The 14,208-nt window shown below is 44.9% G+C and overlaps 1 protein-coding gene across 2 annotated transcripts in view; it reads left to right on the top strand.

Moving 5' to 3' along the window:
- The window catches only part of LOC138102762 (splicing regulatory glutamine/lysine-rich protein 1-like), a 100,601-nt gene that overhangs the window by 33,104 nt on the left and 53,289 nt on the right, over window positions 1-14,208 (top strand). For both annotated transcript variants that reach the window (XM_069000512.1, XM_069000511.1), the window contains exons 4-6: window positions 10,685-10,849; window positions 11,869-12,047; window positions 12,655-12,785. In XM_069000512.1, coding sequence (XP_068856613.1) covers window positions 10,685-10,849; window positions 11,869-12,047; window positions 12,655-12,785 — 475 coding nt within the window. The remainder of the gene's footprint in view (window positions 1-10,684; window positions 10,850-11,868; window positions 12,048-12,654; window positions 12,786-14,208) is intronic.

The raw sequence follows: 14,208 nt of genomic DNA, 5'->3' as shown, positions 1-14,208 counted from the left end.
AACAGAAGTGAGGATGACCTGTTTGACCCCCTTGAAGAGACCTCCAGAATGTATGCCCAGGGAGGGAATGATAGCCAGAACTAGATGGGCCCCGTCTCTAGCCAGGTAGAGGCCAGGGAAAATTGGGTCCATCTGACTGTGTGGATCCAATGGCCTGGCTCATCAGAACCACAGAAATACAAGGCTTTGGTTGGCACTGGTGCACAATGTACCCTGATACCATCAGGATATGTGGGGGCAGAACCTGTTTCTATTGCTGGGGTGACAGGGGGGTCTCAGCACTTGACTCTTTTGGAAGCTGAAGTGAGCTTGACCAGGAAGGAGTGGAAGAAACATCCTAATATGACTGGTCCAGAGACCCTGTGTATCCTTGGTATAGATTACCTCAGGAATAGGTATTTCAAAGACCCAAAAGGACTCAGGTGGGCTTTTGTGATAGCTGCTGTAGAGACAGAAGACATTAGACAATTGAACACTGTGCATGGTCTTTCAGAGGACCCATCTGCAGTAAGACTCCTGAGGGTTGAAGAACATATGGTACCCATCACCACCACTACAGTGCATTGTCAGCAATACTGCTCAAAGCAACACTCCATGATTCCCATCCATAAGATGATCCATGAATTAGAGAGCCAGGGAGTGATCAGCATGAGTTGCTCACCCTTCAATAGCCCCATATGGCCTGTGTGTAAGTCTAATGGAGAGTGGAGACTTACAGTGGACTACCATGGCCTGAATGAAGCCACACCATCACTGAGTGCTGCTGTGCCTGAAATGCTGGAGCTTCAGTATGAACCGGAGTCCAAGGCAGCAAAGTGGTGCCACTATTGACATTGCTAATGTGTTTTTCTCTATTCCTCTAGCAGCAGAGTGCAGGCCATAGTTTGCATTCACCTGGAAGGGTGTCCAGTACACCTGAAATCGACTGCCCCAGGGGTGGAAACACAGCCCTTCCATTCGCCATGGACTGATCCAGACTGCACTGGAAAAGAGTGAGGCTTCAGAACACTTACAATACATCGATGACATCATCATGTAGGGCAACACAGCAGAGGAAGTTTTTGAGAAAGGGGAGAAAATAATCCAAATCCTCCCAAAGTCCAGTTTTGCCATAAAGCAAAGTAAGGTCAAGGGACCTGCCCAGGAAATTCAGTTCCTAGGGGTAAAATGGCAAGACAGGCACAGACAGATTCCAAGAGGTGATCAATAAGATAGCTGCTATGTCCCCACTGACCAGCAAGAAGGAAACACAGGCTTTCCTAGGTGTCATGGGTTTTTGGAGGATGCACGTCCCATAGTACAGCCAGATTTTAAGCCCTCTCTACCCTGTGACATGAAAGAAAAATGATTTCAAGTGGGACTCTGAACAACAGCAAGCCTTTTGAACAAATTAAATAGGAGATTCCTCATGCAGTAGCCCTTGGGCCAGTCAGGACAGGATAGGATGTGAAAAATGAGCTCTACACTGCAGCCAGGGAGAATGGTCTTTCCTGAAGCCTCTGGCAGAATGTACCTGGAGACTCAAGGACGATCTTTCAGGTTCTGGAGTTGGGGATTCAAAGGATCTGAGCCCAGCTACACCCCAACTGAAAAAGAGATTCTTGCAGCCTATGAAGGGGTTTGAGCTGCCTCAGAAGTGATTGGCACTGAAGCACAGCTTCTTCTGTCACCCTGACTACCAGTGCTAGGCTGGATGTTTAAAGGGAAAGTCCCTGCAACACATCATGCCACTGATACGATGTGGAGTAAGTGGATTGCTCTCATCACATAGCGAGCTCGTATAGGAAATCTGAATGACCCTGGGACCTTGGAAATCATCACGAACTGGCCTAAATGTGACAATTTTGGATTATCATCTGAAGAGGAAGAAGAGCAGGTGACATGCAGAGGAGGCCCCACCATATAACCAGCTACTGGAGAGTGAGAGGCAATACACTCTCTTCACGGATGCATCTTGTCATATCATAGGGACCAGTAGGAAATGGAAAGCAGCTGTATGGAGCCCTATGCAGTGAGTCATGGAAGCTACCGAGGTGGATGGAGTCAGGTTGCAGAGCTGAAAGCTGTCCAGTTGGCTTTGGACATTGCTGAGGGAGAGAAGTGGCCAACACTCTACCTCTGCATTGACTCATGGATGGTAGCAAATGCTTTATGGAGGTGGCTGGAAAGATGGAAAAAGGCCAACTGGCAGCACAGACGGAAACCCTTTTGGGCTGCTGAAGTGTGGCAAGACAGCTACCTGGGTGACCGTAAAAGTCTGTCATGTGGATGCACATGCACCGAAGAGTCAGGCTAATGAGGAGCACTGCAACAATGAACAGGTGGATCAGGCTTCCAAACTCAAGGTGTCACAGGTAGATCTGGACTGGCAACATAAGGGTGAGTTATTTCTAGTTCGGTGGGTCCATGATGCCTCATGTCATCAGAGAAGAGATGCAACATACAGCTGGGCTCGTGACTGAGGGGTGGACTTAAACACAGACACTATATCCCAGGTTATCCATGATTGTGAAACATGTGCTGCGATCAAGCAGTCCAAGCTGGTAAAGGCCCTGTGGTATTGGGGGTGGTGGTCCAAATACAAGTATGGGGAGGCCTGGCAGATCAATTACATCACATTCCCACAAACCTGCCAAGGCAAGAGTTGTGTGCTTACAGTGATAGAAGCAACCACTGGATGGCTGGAGACAACCCCATGCCTCACACCACTGCCCGGAACATTATCTTGGGCCTTGAAAAGCAAGTCCTGTGGTGATATGGCACCCCTGAAAGAATTGAGTCAGACAGTGGGACTTATTTCACAAATAGCCTTATAAACATCTGGGCTAGAGAACACGGTATTTAGTGGGTGTATTATATACCCTATTATGTACCAGCCACTGGGAACATCAAATGGTGCAATGGATTGTTAAAAACAACATTGAAGGCGGTGGGTTGTTGGACCATCAAGCAGTGGGATCTGCACTTAGCAAAGGCTACCTGGTTAGTCAACACCAGATGTTCCACTAACTGAGCTGACCCTGCCCAATCAGGACCCCTGCATACAGCAGATGAAGTCCCCATGGTGCGTATGAGAGATATGCGAGGAAAGTCAGTTTGGATTAATCTTGCCTTGAGGAAAGGCAAACCCATCCATGGGATTGTTTTTGCTCAAGGACCTGGTTACACTTGGTGAGCAATGCAGAGGGCCGGGGAAACAAGTTGTGTACCTCAGGGAGATTTGACTTTGGGTGAGAACAGCCTGTAATGTTGAATTGCATACATAACACTGGTTGCTGAATGTCACTGCCACTGCATGTCATAACTACCATGGACAATGAGAATGAACTGCTCCCATTATATCAGTCATGGACCAAATGAACTCAATCCATATCCTGGGGGATAGTCAGTGGCTACTGAAATAATAATTGTATTTGTATATATTTATATGTATATATGTGTACAGGTGAAAGGTATTAATTTGGGCAGGAGTAGATTATATGGAATAAGGGGTGGATAATGTCCTGGAAAACCCAAAATGTCATTGTATTTCACATCTATCTGTGCCCAAAATTGTTACTATCTCTTTAAGACCTGGCGGCCGAAAATGGAATGGTAGGGCTGGGGGGTGCCCCAGGATTTTTAGAAGTCAGAGCACTCAGGCAGAGCTCTCTCTTGTCTCTTGCCTCTTGGCTTTTGTCATACAGCTGAGGTAGCATGGGTGGGGGCTCCCCTTTGAGTTTCTTTTGTTTTTTTCTTTGAGGGGGGTGCTTCAGGCGTTTTTTTCCGAGAGGCTGTGTTTTGCGGTCCTGGACTGCCTCTAGGTAAATTCTGCGAGTGCCTGACTACAGCTGCAGCATTGCACCCAGAAGAACATAACAGCCCTGCTCCATATGGTTGCCTCAGCCTGCCAGTAGCACCCAGTCGAAACGGGAAGGCATGGAGTCTGAGTTACCCCAGCTGGCTGCTTGCCGTCTTTTGCCGAGAAGAAAGCAAAGTCTCTCTAAGAGTTCTAGACATTGACCGAACTCCAGCCACTGGAATGTGCCAGCTGCTTTTTGCCAATGGAGCTGCCACCACTGGAGAGGGGAGTAGGCTACTGGCATCTTTGTCTCTCCACATGCGGTCGTCTGCAGAGGGCACCATCTTGCGGGGGGGGGGGGGTGGTGGTGGTGTTACTCTGCCATTTTGAGTTTCTCTTTGTTCCTGGGCAGTCTGTGAGATTTCAGCAAGTTTGTAACTAGTGACTATTACTGTTATTTTCTGCCTGTTGCTATCTTGGTTTCTTTTAGTAAACTGTTATTTTTTCACTTGTATCTACTAGTATTCATTTCTCCTTATTGGTGAAAAGGGATTGGCTAAAACTCTAAGAGGAGGTAACTCATTTTGAAGTGTCCACTTCTTAAATTGTCTTAAACCAATACATTGTACTTAAATGATTCCTCATCTGTCTCCATGAACAGAAACATTATTCCCACTCTCATATTTTTAGCTGATACTGATCATCATCCTAAAAAAACATATATCTTCCTTCCTTCCTTCCTTCCTTCCTTCCTTCCTTCCTTCCTTCCTTCCTTCCTTCCTTCCTTCCTTCCTTCCTTCCTTCCTTCCTTCCTTCCTTCCTTCCTTCCTTCCTTCCTTCCATCCATCCATCCTTCCTTCCTTCCTTCCTTCCTTCCATCCATCCATCCTTCCTTCCTTCCTTCCTTCCTTTTAACCAGGTTTCTTCTGCAGTATTTCAAAAACCGGCACAGAGGTCACTATCCTTTGTAAAGATTGTGGTCCAAGAGCTGTTTTAAAGTGTGCAACTTATATAATGAAACAGTGTATCCAAAGTCACCAGTTAGAGGTTCGGGCTACTTCTGTTTATGGTTCATAACTGTCATTGTATGAGAGACATTGGATGACTTTGAAAATAATTTTTAGTTCACAAGAATGTTGGCACTTTTTGGTCTAAAAATATGAGAAGTAATAGTTTAGGTATTTCATTAAAAACTCTGCTTACTCATGTTTCCACTGCATAATTGTTGGTAATGAACCCTAAATAACCAAGGAATCATTTAGGTTAGAAAAGACCTTTAAGATCATCAAGTTCAACTGTAATCCTAACACTGCCAAGTCCACCACTAAACCATGTTCCCAAGTGAAATGTCGGGGTCCCTTCCCCCTGTGCCATGTGGTCCTGGAAGAGGGGCCCTGGGGGGGAGACACGGGGTTTCCCTAGCCCCTGGTCAACCTCGTTCCCCATTGGTTGTTTTGTGTTCCCCTGCGTGGGCAAGGACCCTCGGGTCCCGTGATTGCCTCAGTTCCTCGGCAGATCTTCAGCCATGCGGCTGGAGAAATAAACATCTCTCTGAAACATCTATCAAGAATCGGTCCATATCTATTTCTTTTCCACGGGCCATGTTGATTGATACACATGTTGCAGTATCCCCACTGTAACAAATGGTGGTAATGCGAGCAGAACAATCCCCGATCCCTAAGGACGGCGACTGATTTGTGAGTAAACTCTGGATTTCTCTTCTTGTTTTTGTTTTGATGTTCCATCTCTAAACTATGGAGGAACCGTGGAAAGACTCTTGGCTCTCAGAGATGCATATGGACATTTATCTTAAACTTGAAAAGATTCTTGAACAACGATTTGTAAATTTTAGCTTAATTCAAGCTCAAAAGGAACTGAAACACTTCCTGGCATGGTTGTTTAAGAACTTTTTCTATGTTTCTTGGGATTTGATTCTTACCAAAGACATTTGGAAGACCATTTGGACACAGTTAATTTCTGAGTCAAAATATATGCCGATGGAAGAATATTTTCATGAATGTTATTTATTTACCGAGACTGTTGAGCAATGTCAGCTGTGTCTTGGCAAAGGGATGCGTGCCTCAGAGACCGTGCGGCCTCGCCCACGTCGACCGAGCGCTCTCTGAGCAGCAGCGAGGCAGTTCCTGCACGCAGTGGGGATACTGCAACACGTGTATCAATCAACGAGGCCCATGGAAAAGAAATATATATGGACCAATTCTTGATAAATGTTTCAGAGAGATGTTAATTTCTCCAGCCGCATGGCCGGAGCTCTGCTGAGGAACTGAGGCAATCACGAGACCCGAGGGTCCTTGCCCGCGCAGGGGAACACAAAACAACCAATGGGGAACAAGGCTGACAAGGGGCTAGGGATACCCCGTGCCTCCCCCCAGGGCCTCTCTCCCAGGACCATATGGCAGGGGGAAGGGACCCCAACATTTCACCCGTTTATTTTTAACAAAAGGAGATTTAAAACTTAACATTGAAAACAACTGGATAAACATAACAAGAACAATTTCAAAACAAAACAAGCCACCCTCCTGAGTCTTTAAAGGTCCAAACAGATTGTCTGGAACATCTTAAGGCTGACAGAAGGGACACAGGACTCTTTGAGCATGCTTTGTGGGGAAACTGAGGCAGGAGAGGGTTTCTTCATTTGTACCTGTTGGAACTCTAAACAACAATAGTTAATTTCTTCCCTCCCCTGTTAGAAGCGTAACAAGACGAGAAGCCCGGGCCCCCAGCGGGGGGAGAGAGAAGCAGTCCAACCATTATGGTTGATAAGAGCAAACTCCGTTTATTAGCAATCCAAAGGCACTTATATAGTATACCAGCTTGTTAACTCCTAAGTGGCTTAAAGCTTATCAAAACACATTTCTACTTCTACATAATTGGACTTACATTGGCAAGCTTCCATAGTCTTGTTATGATTAAAAGAATTCAGTGTCCATCTCCCTGCTCTGGGTTAGCACAGCTTATCAGGACAGCTGCACCGTTTCAAAACTCCCTCTTTGTTCCCAGCCCTGCTTGTTATTTTTCACACAGGGACTTTCCCACGGAGAGTAGTTTCTTCACACACAGGCTTTTTGCTTCTAGGCCTATTGCTTGTACAGTTCTTTTATTGATCCCAATAATTCTATTTCCCAACACTCCCCCTCTTCATCCCCCACTCGGCATTGGAAAGGGATTTTTGGGGAAATAATTGGCAAAGGCATGGTTTTGGGAGGGAAACCATGCTTGAAAAAACGGATTGGGAATACACTGGGGGTAATAGGACATAGGGTAAAAGGGAAAGGTGGGATTAGGAAAGGGAGACTGTAGGGGGGGCTTATAATGGAGATATTGTCTAACATGACTACGATTTTTAGCATATATACTGCCTTTCACAAAAACACCATCAGGCCCAGTGACCTCTGCTGCTTGTAACGCTTTTCCACCTTGTGTAATTTTGAATTCCACCACCTCTCCATCTCCCAAGCTTGGGATGCATTTTTCAGGGTTATTCTTTTTAATAGCAGTTCTATGAACGAATATGTCTTCCTGGTTGTCACATCTTGTTATAAAACCATAATTTTGTTTAACATTATACCATTTTTCTATTCCTAAAACCTTAGCTATGGTGATTTTTTCCTTTTTTCGAGTGGCTGCTGTTTTCTGTCTTGCTGCATGTTTGCTTTCTCTTTCGTTTTTGCTCGCTCCCGTGTTGTAATTCCCAGGGTTGTCAGTGCTGCCGGGGCCGTCGGGGCTGCTCATGCCTGCGCGGTCTTCCCGGGGTCGCATTTGGGGCCGCACGGGCTGGGCCAGGCCGCGCCGCTCAGCTCCCTGCGTGCCACCGCCTCTGCTCTCAGCTGCGCTGCCACTGTCTGGGGCCTTGCCCATGTCTTGGCTGGGCCCCTGAGCGACGACCCCCCCGCGCCCTGCTCCAGCGCACGTTTTGGCTAGGCGTGGCTCTGCTCTGCTGCCAGCCACTGCCCATGCGCCACTTCTCTCACGGGGTTCGCTCCACCATGCGCTGCGCTGGGCGGGGCAGGCACCACTGGGTCGCGCTGCTCCTGCCGCGCCTCGCTCTGCTGCCGACACTGCAGCTCACATTGGTCCGCCCGCGTGCAGGAACTGCCTCGCTGCATCTCAGAGAGCGCTCGGTCCACGTGGCCTGGGTCGCATGGTCCCTGAAGCAGTTTTATCTTCGCAAGGACACAGCTGACATTGTTCAGCAGTCTTGGTAATAAATAACATTCATGAAAATATTCTTCCATCAGCATATATTTTGACTCAGAAATTAACTGTGTCCAAATGGTCTTCCAAATGTCTTTGGTAAGAATCAAATCCCAAGAAACATAGAAAAAGTTCTTAAACAACCATGCCAGGAAGTGTTTCAGTTCCTTTTGAGCTTGAATTAAGCTAAAATTTACAAATCGTTGTTCAAGAATCTTTTCAAGTTTAAGATAAATGTCCATATGCATCTCTGAGAGCCAAGAATCTTTCCACGGTTCCTCCATAGTTTAGAGATGGAACATCAAAACAAAAACAAGAAGAGAAATCCAGAGTTTACTCACAAATCAGTCGCCGTCCTTAGGGATCGGGGATTGTTCTGCTCGCATTACCACCATTTGTTACAGTGGGGATACTGCAACATGTGTATCAATCAACATGGCCCGTGGAAAAGAAATAGATATGGACCGATTCTTGATAGATGTTTCAGAGAGATGTTTATTTCTCCAGCCGCATGGCTGAAGATCTGCCGAGGAACTGAGGCAATCACGGGACCCGAGGGTCCTTGCCCACGCAGGGGAACACAAAACAACCAATGGGGAACAAGGTTGACCAGGGGCTAGGGAAACCCCGTGTCTCCCCCCCAGGGCCCCTCTTCCAGGACCAGATGGCACAGGGGGGAAGGGACCCCGACACTCCAGCATCTCAGTGTCTTGTCATGAGGGGCCCAAACCTGAACACAGTATTAGAGGTGTGGCCTCACCAGTGTCAAGTACAGGGGAAGAATCACTTCCTAGTCCTGCTGGTCACCCTATTGCTCATACAAGCCAGGATGCCATTGGCCTTCTTGGCCACCTGGGCACATGCTGGCTCATGTTCAGCCAGCTGTTGACCAACATTCCCAGGTCCTTTTTTGCCAGGCAGCTTTCCAGCCACCCTTCCTCAAGGCAGTAGTGTTTCATGGGGTTGTTGTGACCCAAGTGTAGTACTCAGCATTTCACCTTGATGAATCTCATACAGTTGGCCTTGGCCCATCAATCTGACCTATCCAGATCCCTCTGTAGTACATTCCTACCCTCCAGCAGATCAACACTCCCACCCATCTTGGTGTTGTCAAACTTGCTAAGGATGCACCCCTCATCTAGAGCATTGATGAAGATAGATATATTAAACAGGACTGGTGTAATAGTGGTGTTTAGAGACATTTGTTTCTAAACTAACCATCTAAGGTAAATTCACTTTGTTTTTATATACATATTTAATAAATTATCTGTGAATTTTAGAATATCAAAGAGGAAGTCAAGCTGTATAACTTTAATGGGTTGACCTTGTCTGGGTGCCAGGTGTCCACCAAGCTGCTCTATCACTCTCCTTCCTGGCTGGACAGGAGAGAGAAAATAAGAACGTGTAGGTTGAGATAGGGTAGTTTACTAAAGCAAAAGTGAAAGTTTGCATGTGAACAAGCAAAGAGAAAAAAAAGTTTATTCTCTACTTCCCACCAGCGAGCAATGTTTAGCCACTTCCCAGGAAGCAGGGCTCCAGCATGTGTAGCAGTTGCTCTGGAAGGCAAACATTGTAAATAACGAATGCATCCCGTTCCTCCTCCTTTTCTTAGCTTTATATCTGAGCTGACGTCATATGGTATAGAATATCCCTTTGGTTAATTTGGGTCAGCTGGCCTAGTTGTGTCCCGTCGGAAGCCGCGGTGGGACGGGGAGCTCAGATCCCCGGCGGGGGGAGACGAACAGAAGCCAACCAATATGGTTGAAAAATACACTCCGATTTATTAGCAGTCTAAAGACACTTATATAGTATACCAGCTTGTTAGCTCCTAAGTGGCTTAACGCTTATCAGGACATATTTCTATTTCTACACAATTGGACTACATTGGCAGTTTTCCACAGTCTTGTTATGTTCAAAAGAATTTTGCCCTTGCCTCCCTTATACTCCTAGATATCACACCTGCAAGTACGTTACTCCCCGAAATTTCTCAGGCTGAGACTGTTTAGCTTTACACAGAGACTTTCCCACGGAAAGTGTCTCACACACACAGGCCCAAAAACCTCCAGCTCAATAGCTTGCACAGTTCTTTTATTGATCCCAATAATTCTATTCTCCAACAGTGTCCTCTCACAAGATCTTGCCCACTCCCAGCCCCTTGATGGGGGGAGTGTTGAGAGACAGCGCTGCTCAGCAGTAGCCAAAGCACTGGTGTGTTATCAACACCTTTCTAGCTACCAATGCAAAGCACAACACTCTGAGGGCTGCTATGGGAACATGAACTCCAGATCAGCCACACCCAATACAGTAACCCTCTGTTTAATAATAAAAGGATGATTTCAAATAAAGAGAGTAGTTTTGTTACATAAAAAAACTACTGGTGGCTTGTTGAGAATTTCTAACACTTGTTAGAAACTTTGCTGGAAAGGAAGTTGCTTTTTTGGATGGAGAAAAAATTCAAACCAGGAACTCAGCAGACCCATTTAGTGACCATTTTAAAGTGACTTTTTTTTGTAACATTCCCCAGTAGAAATTTCAATTCCCAATTCTAGGACCTTACAATTTAAAGTCTTACCTATATTAACTAGGTTTATTTTTACAGAAATGCACAAGGAAGGCAAGTATTAAACGGTGAAATGTCTCTTTCCTGTGCTTGGTTGCAAAGTATATCCTATTTTTTATATTTTTCAGCTTGGTGTTTCACTTGGCACTTTGGGGGCTATACCAGCAGCAGCACTGGACCCTAACATTACAACACTGGGAGAAATACCACAGCCACCAATTATGGGGAATGTGGACCCATCCAAGATTGATGAAATTAGAAGAACAGTCTACGTTGGAAACTTGAATTCACAGGTAGCTTTTTTGTTTTTGTTGGCAATAATAATGGAAGATACAGGATTGTTAATTTGTGAATTACAATTTTACATTTTAAGAGTTTTCATTAGTTGATGCCAATCAAAGTTTAAACAAAACAAAAAAATACTCCTTTTGGTTACTAGAGATATTTCAAATTCTTGAATGCTCTTTTGCCAATCAGATCAGACCAGACTGTGGAATTCATTCTAGCAGGAAACCAGAGAAATCACACTCTAGCTGAATTCAAGAAACATACTTATGACTGTGTGTGTTGATTAAATGTCCAGCTGGGTTATATTAGCTGAACAATGCCTCAGAATTTGTGAGAGCATGGTAGCTGTCCCCCACAACACTCTGCAGTTGCTTAAGTACAGTAAGAAGAAATTATTTGTCCTAGTAGAAGTTGCAAAATTAGCATAAATACATTTGAGTTGCTCTGACAGGAAAGTTGGGTGTGTCAGAAATTTCTTTTTCAGCAATTGATTGAATTGATTGAAAAACAATTTGCTTTTGATTTATGGAAATATAAGTATTTGATTTTTGTGTTTCTTGACTGCCAAAGTAACTACTAGAGTATAAAACTACTATTGATTGCAACAAAATAAAACAAGCTTGAAACTAGTAGAAAAACAGATAAAAGTGAAGTCTTGTAATACTGCTTGGATTTTTTTTAATTGATCAGAATTCACGATCACTATCTTGGACATAGGTGTATCATCAGTTATTTCAAATAAGTTGTCTGAAAACTGCAAAATCCTGTACAAGTGCTTTTTTAACCTAGATGTAGGACTTCAGGGCCCATGGTGGTACTATTTGAAATTGTAATATATTTTTTATATTAATGGAAGAAAAAAATACCTTTCTCTCTTAAAGTGTAACATTACCAAATTCATGTCATCTGTGTAATGATGATGAGATGTCTTTCCAAAATCTGTAGCTGTTAGATTATCTGATCTGTTGGATAAGTGATTTTCATTATATATTTTACTTCAGCTGAGCTCTTTGACTCTTTCTAGACTACAACAGCAGATCAGCTGCTTGAATTTTTTAAGCAAGTTGGAGAAGTCAAATTTGTGCGAATGGCAGGTGATGAGACGCAACCAACACGATTTGCTTTTGTGGAATTTGCAGACCAAAATTCTGTACCTCGAGCTCTTGCCTTTAATGGAGTTATGTTTGGAGACAGGCCACTGAAGTAAGAAATTAATTATCCATATGAATATTGAATGAGAGATGTCTTAGTATCCTTATACATTTATGACTGATGTGCGGCAAACTAGTGTGATTAATATTTTTTTCAATGTAAAGACCTATTTTTAGTAAACTGGAATGCTTTTATGAACTCAAATTTCAAGGTTGGACATAACTTTTTCCCAAGAAGAATATGGTTGGTATTGAATAAGATATTTCTACATCTAATCTTGAATTGGTAAAAGCCATAACAGTGAAAGAATCTGCAAAGTCCTTTGTACTAATTAAGCTTTATATATGATGTGTATGTAATTAGTAGGTATTAATGTAGAAATTTGATCTGGAATAGATTTATAGACTTCTACTGGAAAATATTTTAACACAGAAAGAAATATTGTGCCACAATTATTTAAAAGTCATAAGATTTGAAAGCAATAAAAACCAGACATTTCAGATACTTAGAAAAGATGAGTGTTAGGAAAAATCTGCAGTTTTGCGGAACTTTGACGTTTTTAGTCATACATGGAAGTTGAGGTGTTTTCATTTTTTTGTTTTCATTTTTCCTTTTCAAGAGTTTGGAAGTTAAAGTTTTTATTTTTGTCTTAATTTAGAATAAATCACTCCAATAATGCAATAGTGAAGCCTCCTGAAATGACACCCCAAGCTGCTGCCAAGGAACTGGAAGAAGTGATGAAGAGAGTAAGGGAAGCCCAGTCTTTCATATCTGCTGCTATTGAGCCAGGTAGGTATATTATGTTCATTACCTAACAGATGTGTTCTGTGTGTACCTTGACACATGCTTTTAAGAGCACTTTCAAACACAGGAAAAAGGCACTCAAAGGTGAGCAACATATATGTGGGTGTGTTAGTTTAACACAGCCTGGCTTTTGATGGGGGCGGGGGGAAGCCACAGAGACAACTTCTGAAAGAGAAGCTGCTCGAAGCTTCTACTGTGTCCAGCAGAGCCAATCCCTGAAGGCTCTGACGATAGACATGTGGCTGGCCCAATTAGAGAAGTTGGTAACGCCTCTGTGATGACATATTTAACAAGGAAAAAAAAAAGCGTACGTAGGGCCTCTTCTTCTGAGGGGTGGGGAGGCGCCACAGCCAGGGTTCTCCCGGAGTCGGGAGCGGCCATACGGCTGGGGCCATGCAGCCGCTGCCATGCAGCCGCCGTCATCTCGGCAGGGCTCACAGTGAACTTTGCCTGCTTAGCTGCTTTTAGCCAGCTGTGCTGCAAGCAGAAGGGCAGAGGCGGCGGCAGCGGTTTCTCTTTTTCGGCTCTCCACATAAAGAGAGACGCTGAATGGAGCCGGCGCCACGGCGGCCGGCACCGCCCGTGCAGTGCCGGTGGGGACCACGTGACCAGCGGCGAAACCATGGCGAGCAATTCCCTGACACGGAATCCAGATGAGATCAACTTCTCAGCGCTGCAAAAATCCTACAGAAATCTCTGAAAAGGTGAAATGTGTTGACAATGGTACTTATGAGCAGCAGTTTTTTCTTCTTAGTCGAAGAAAGAGGAGAAAGTGAGGACATGTGGAGAAAACCAACATGGCACCACCAAGGTCAGTAAAAAGAAAGAGGGGGAGGAGGTACTCCAAGCATCGGAGTCGAGATGTCTCTGCAAGCCATGGTGAGGACTATAATACAACAAATTGTTTCCCTATAATCCATGAAGTGCATGGGGGGATGCAGAGATCCACTCGCAGCCCATGAGAAAAAGTGTTCACATCGAAGTGGGTGGATGCTGAAAAGCTGTAATCCAGTGGGAGACCCGAACAGAGAGAGAAGACCCTTGCTTCCAGAGATAGAGAAAGAGAGCCCTTGCTTCCAAACTAGAGCAGCTTATCCTTAAAAGACTACACCCCATGGACTAGTGACCCACGTAAAACAGCTTTGGGAAAACTGCTTTGCCCGTGGGAGGGACTCACGTTACAGCAGGTCGGGCGGGACTGCTGCTCGTGGAATTAGAACCACACTGGAGAAGTTCACGGAGAACTGTCTCCCGTGAGAAAGACCCCACGGCATAACAGAGAAAAAAACTTCTCTCCCTGGGTGAGCTGAAAATTTCAAGTGACAAACTGGCCAAAACTCCCACACCCTGTCTCCCTGTGCTGTCGGTGGGAAGGAGGGAGGGGCTGGGGGGGGGGGGGGGGGGGAGG

The sequence above is a fragment of the Aphelocoma coerulescens genome (assembly GCF_041296385.1).
Source record: "Aphelocoma coerulescens isolate FSJ_1873_10779 chromosome W unlocalized genomic scaffold, UR_Acoe_1.0 ChrW_unloc_scaf_1, whole genome shotgun sequence".
In the NCBI taxonomy this organism is placed as follows: domain Eukaryota; kingdom Metazoa; phylum Chordata; class Aves; order Passeriformes; family Corvidae; genus Aphelocoma; species Aphelocoma coerulescens.
The sequence above is the reverse complement of the archived record's forward strand: the minus strand, read 5'-3'. Positions and strand labels throughout refer to the sequence as shown.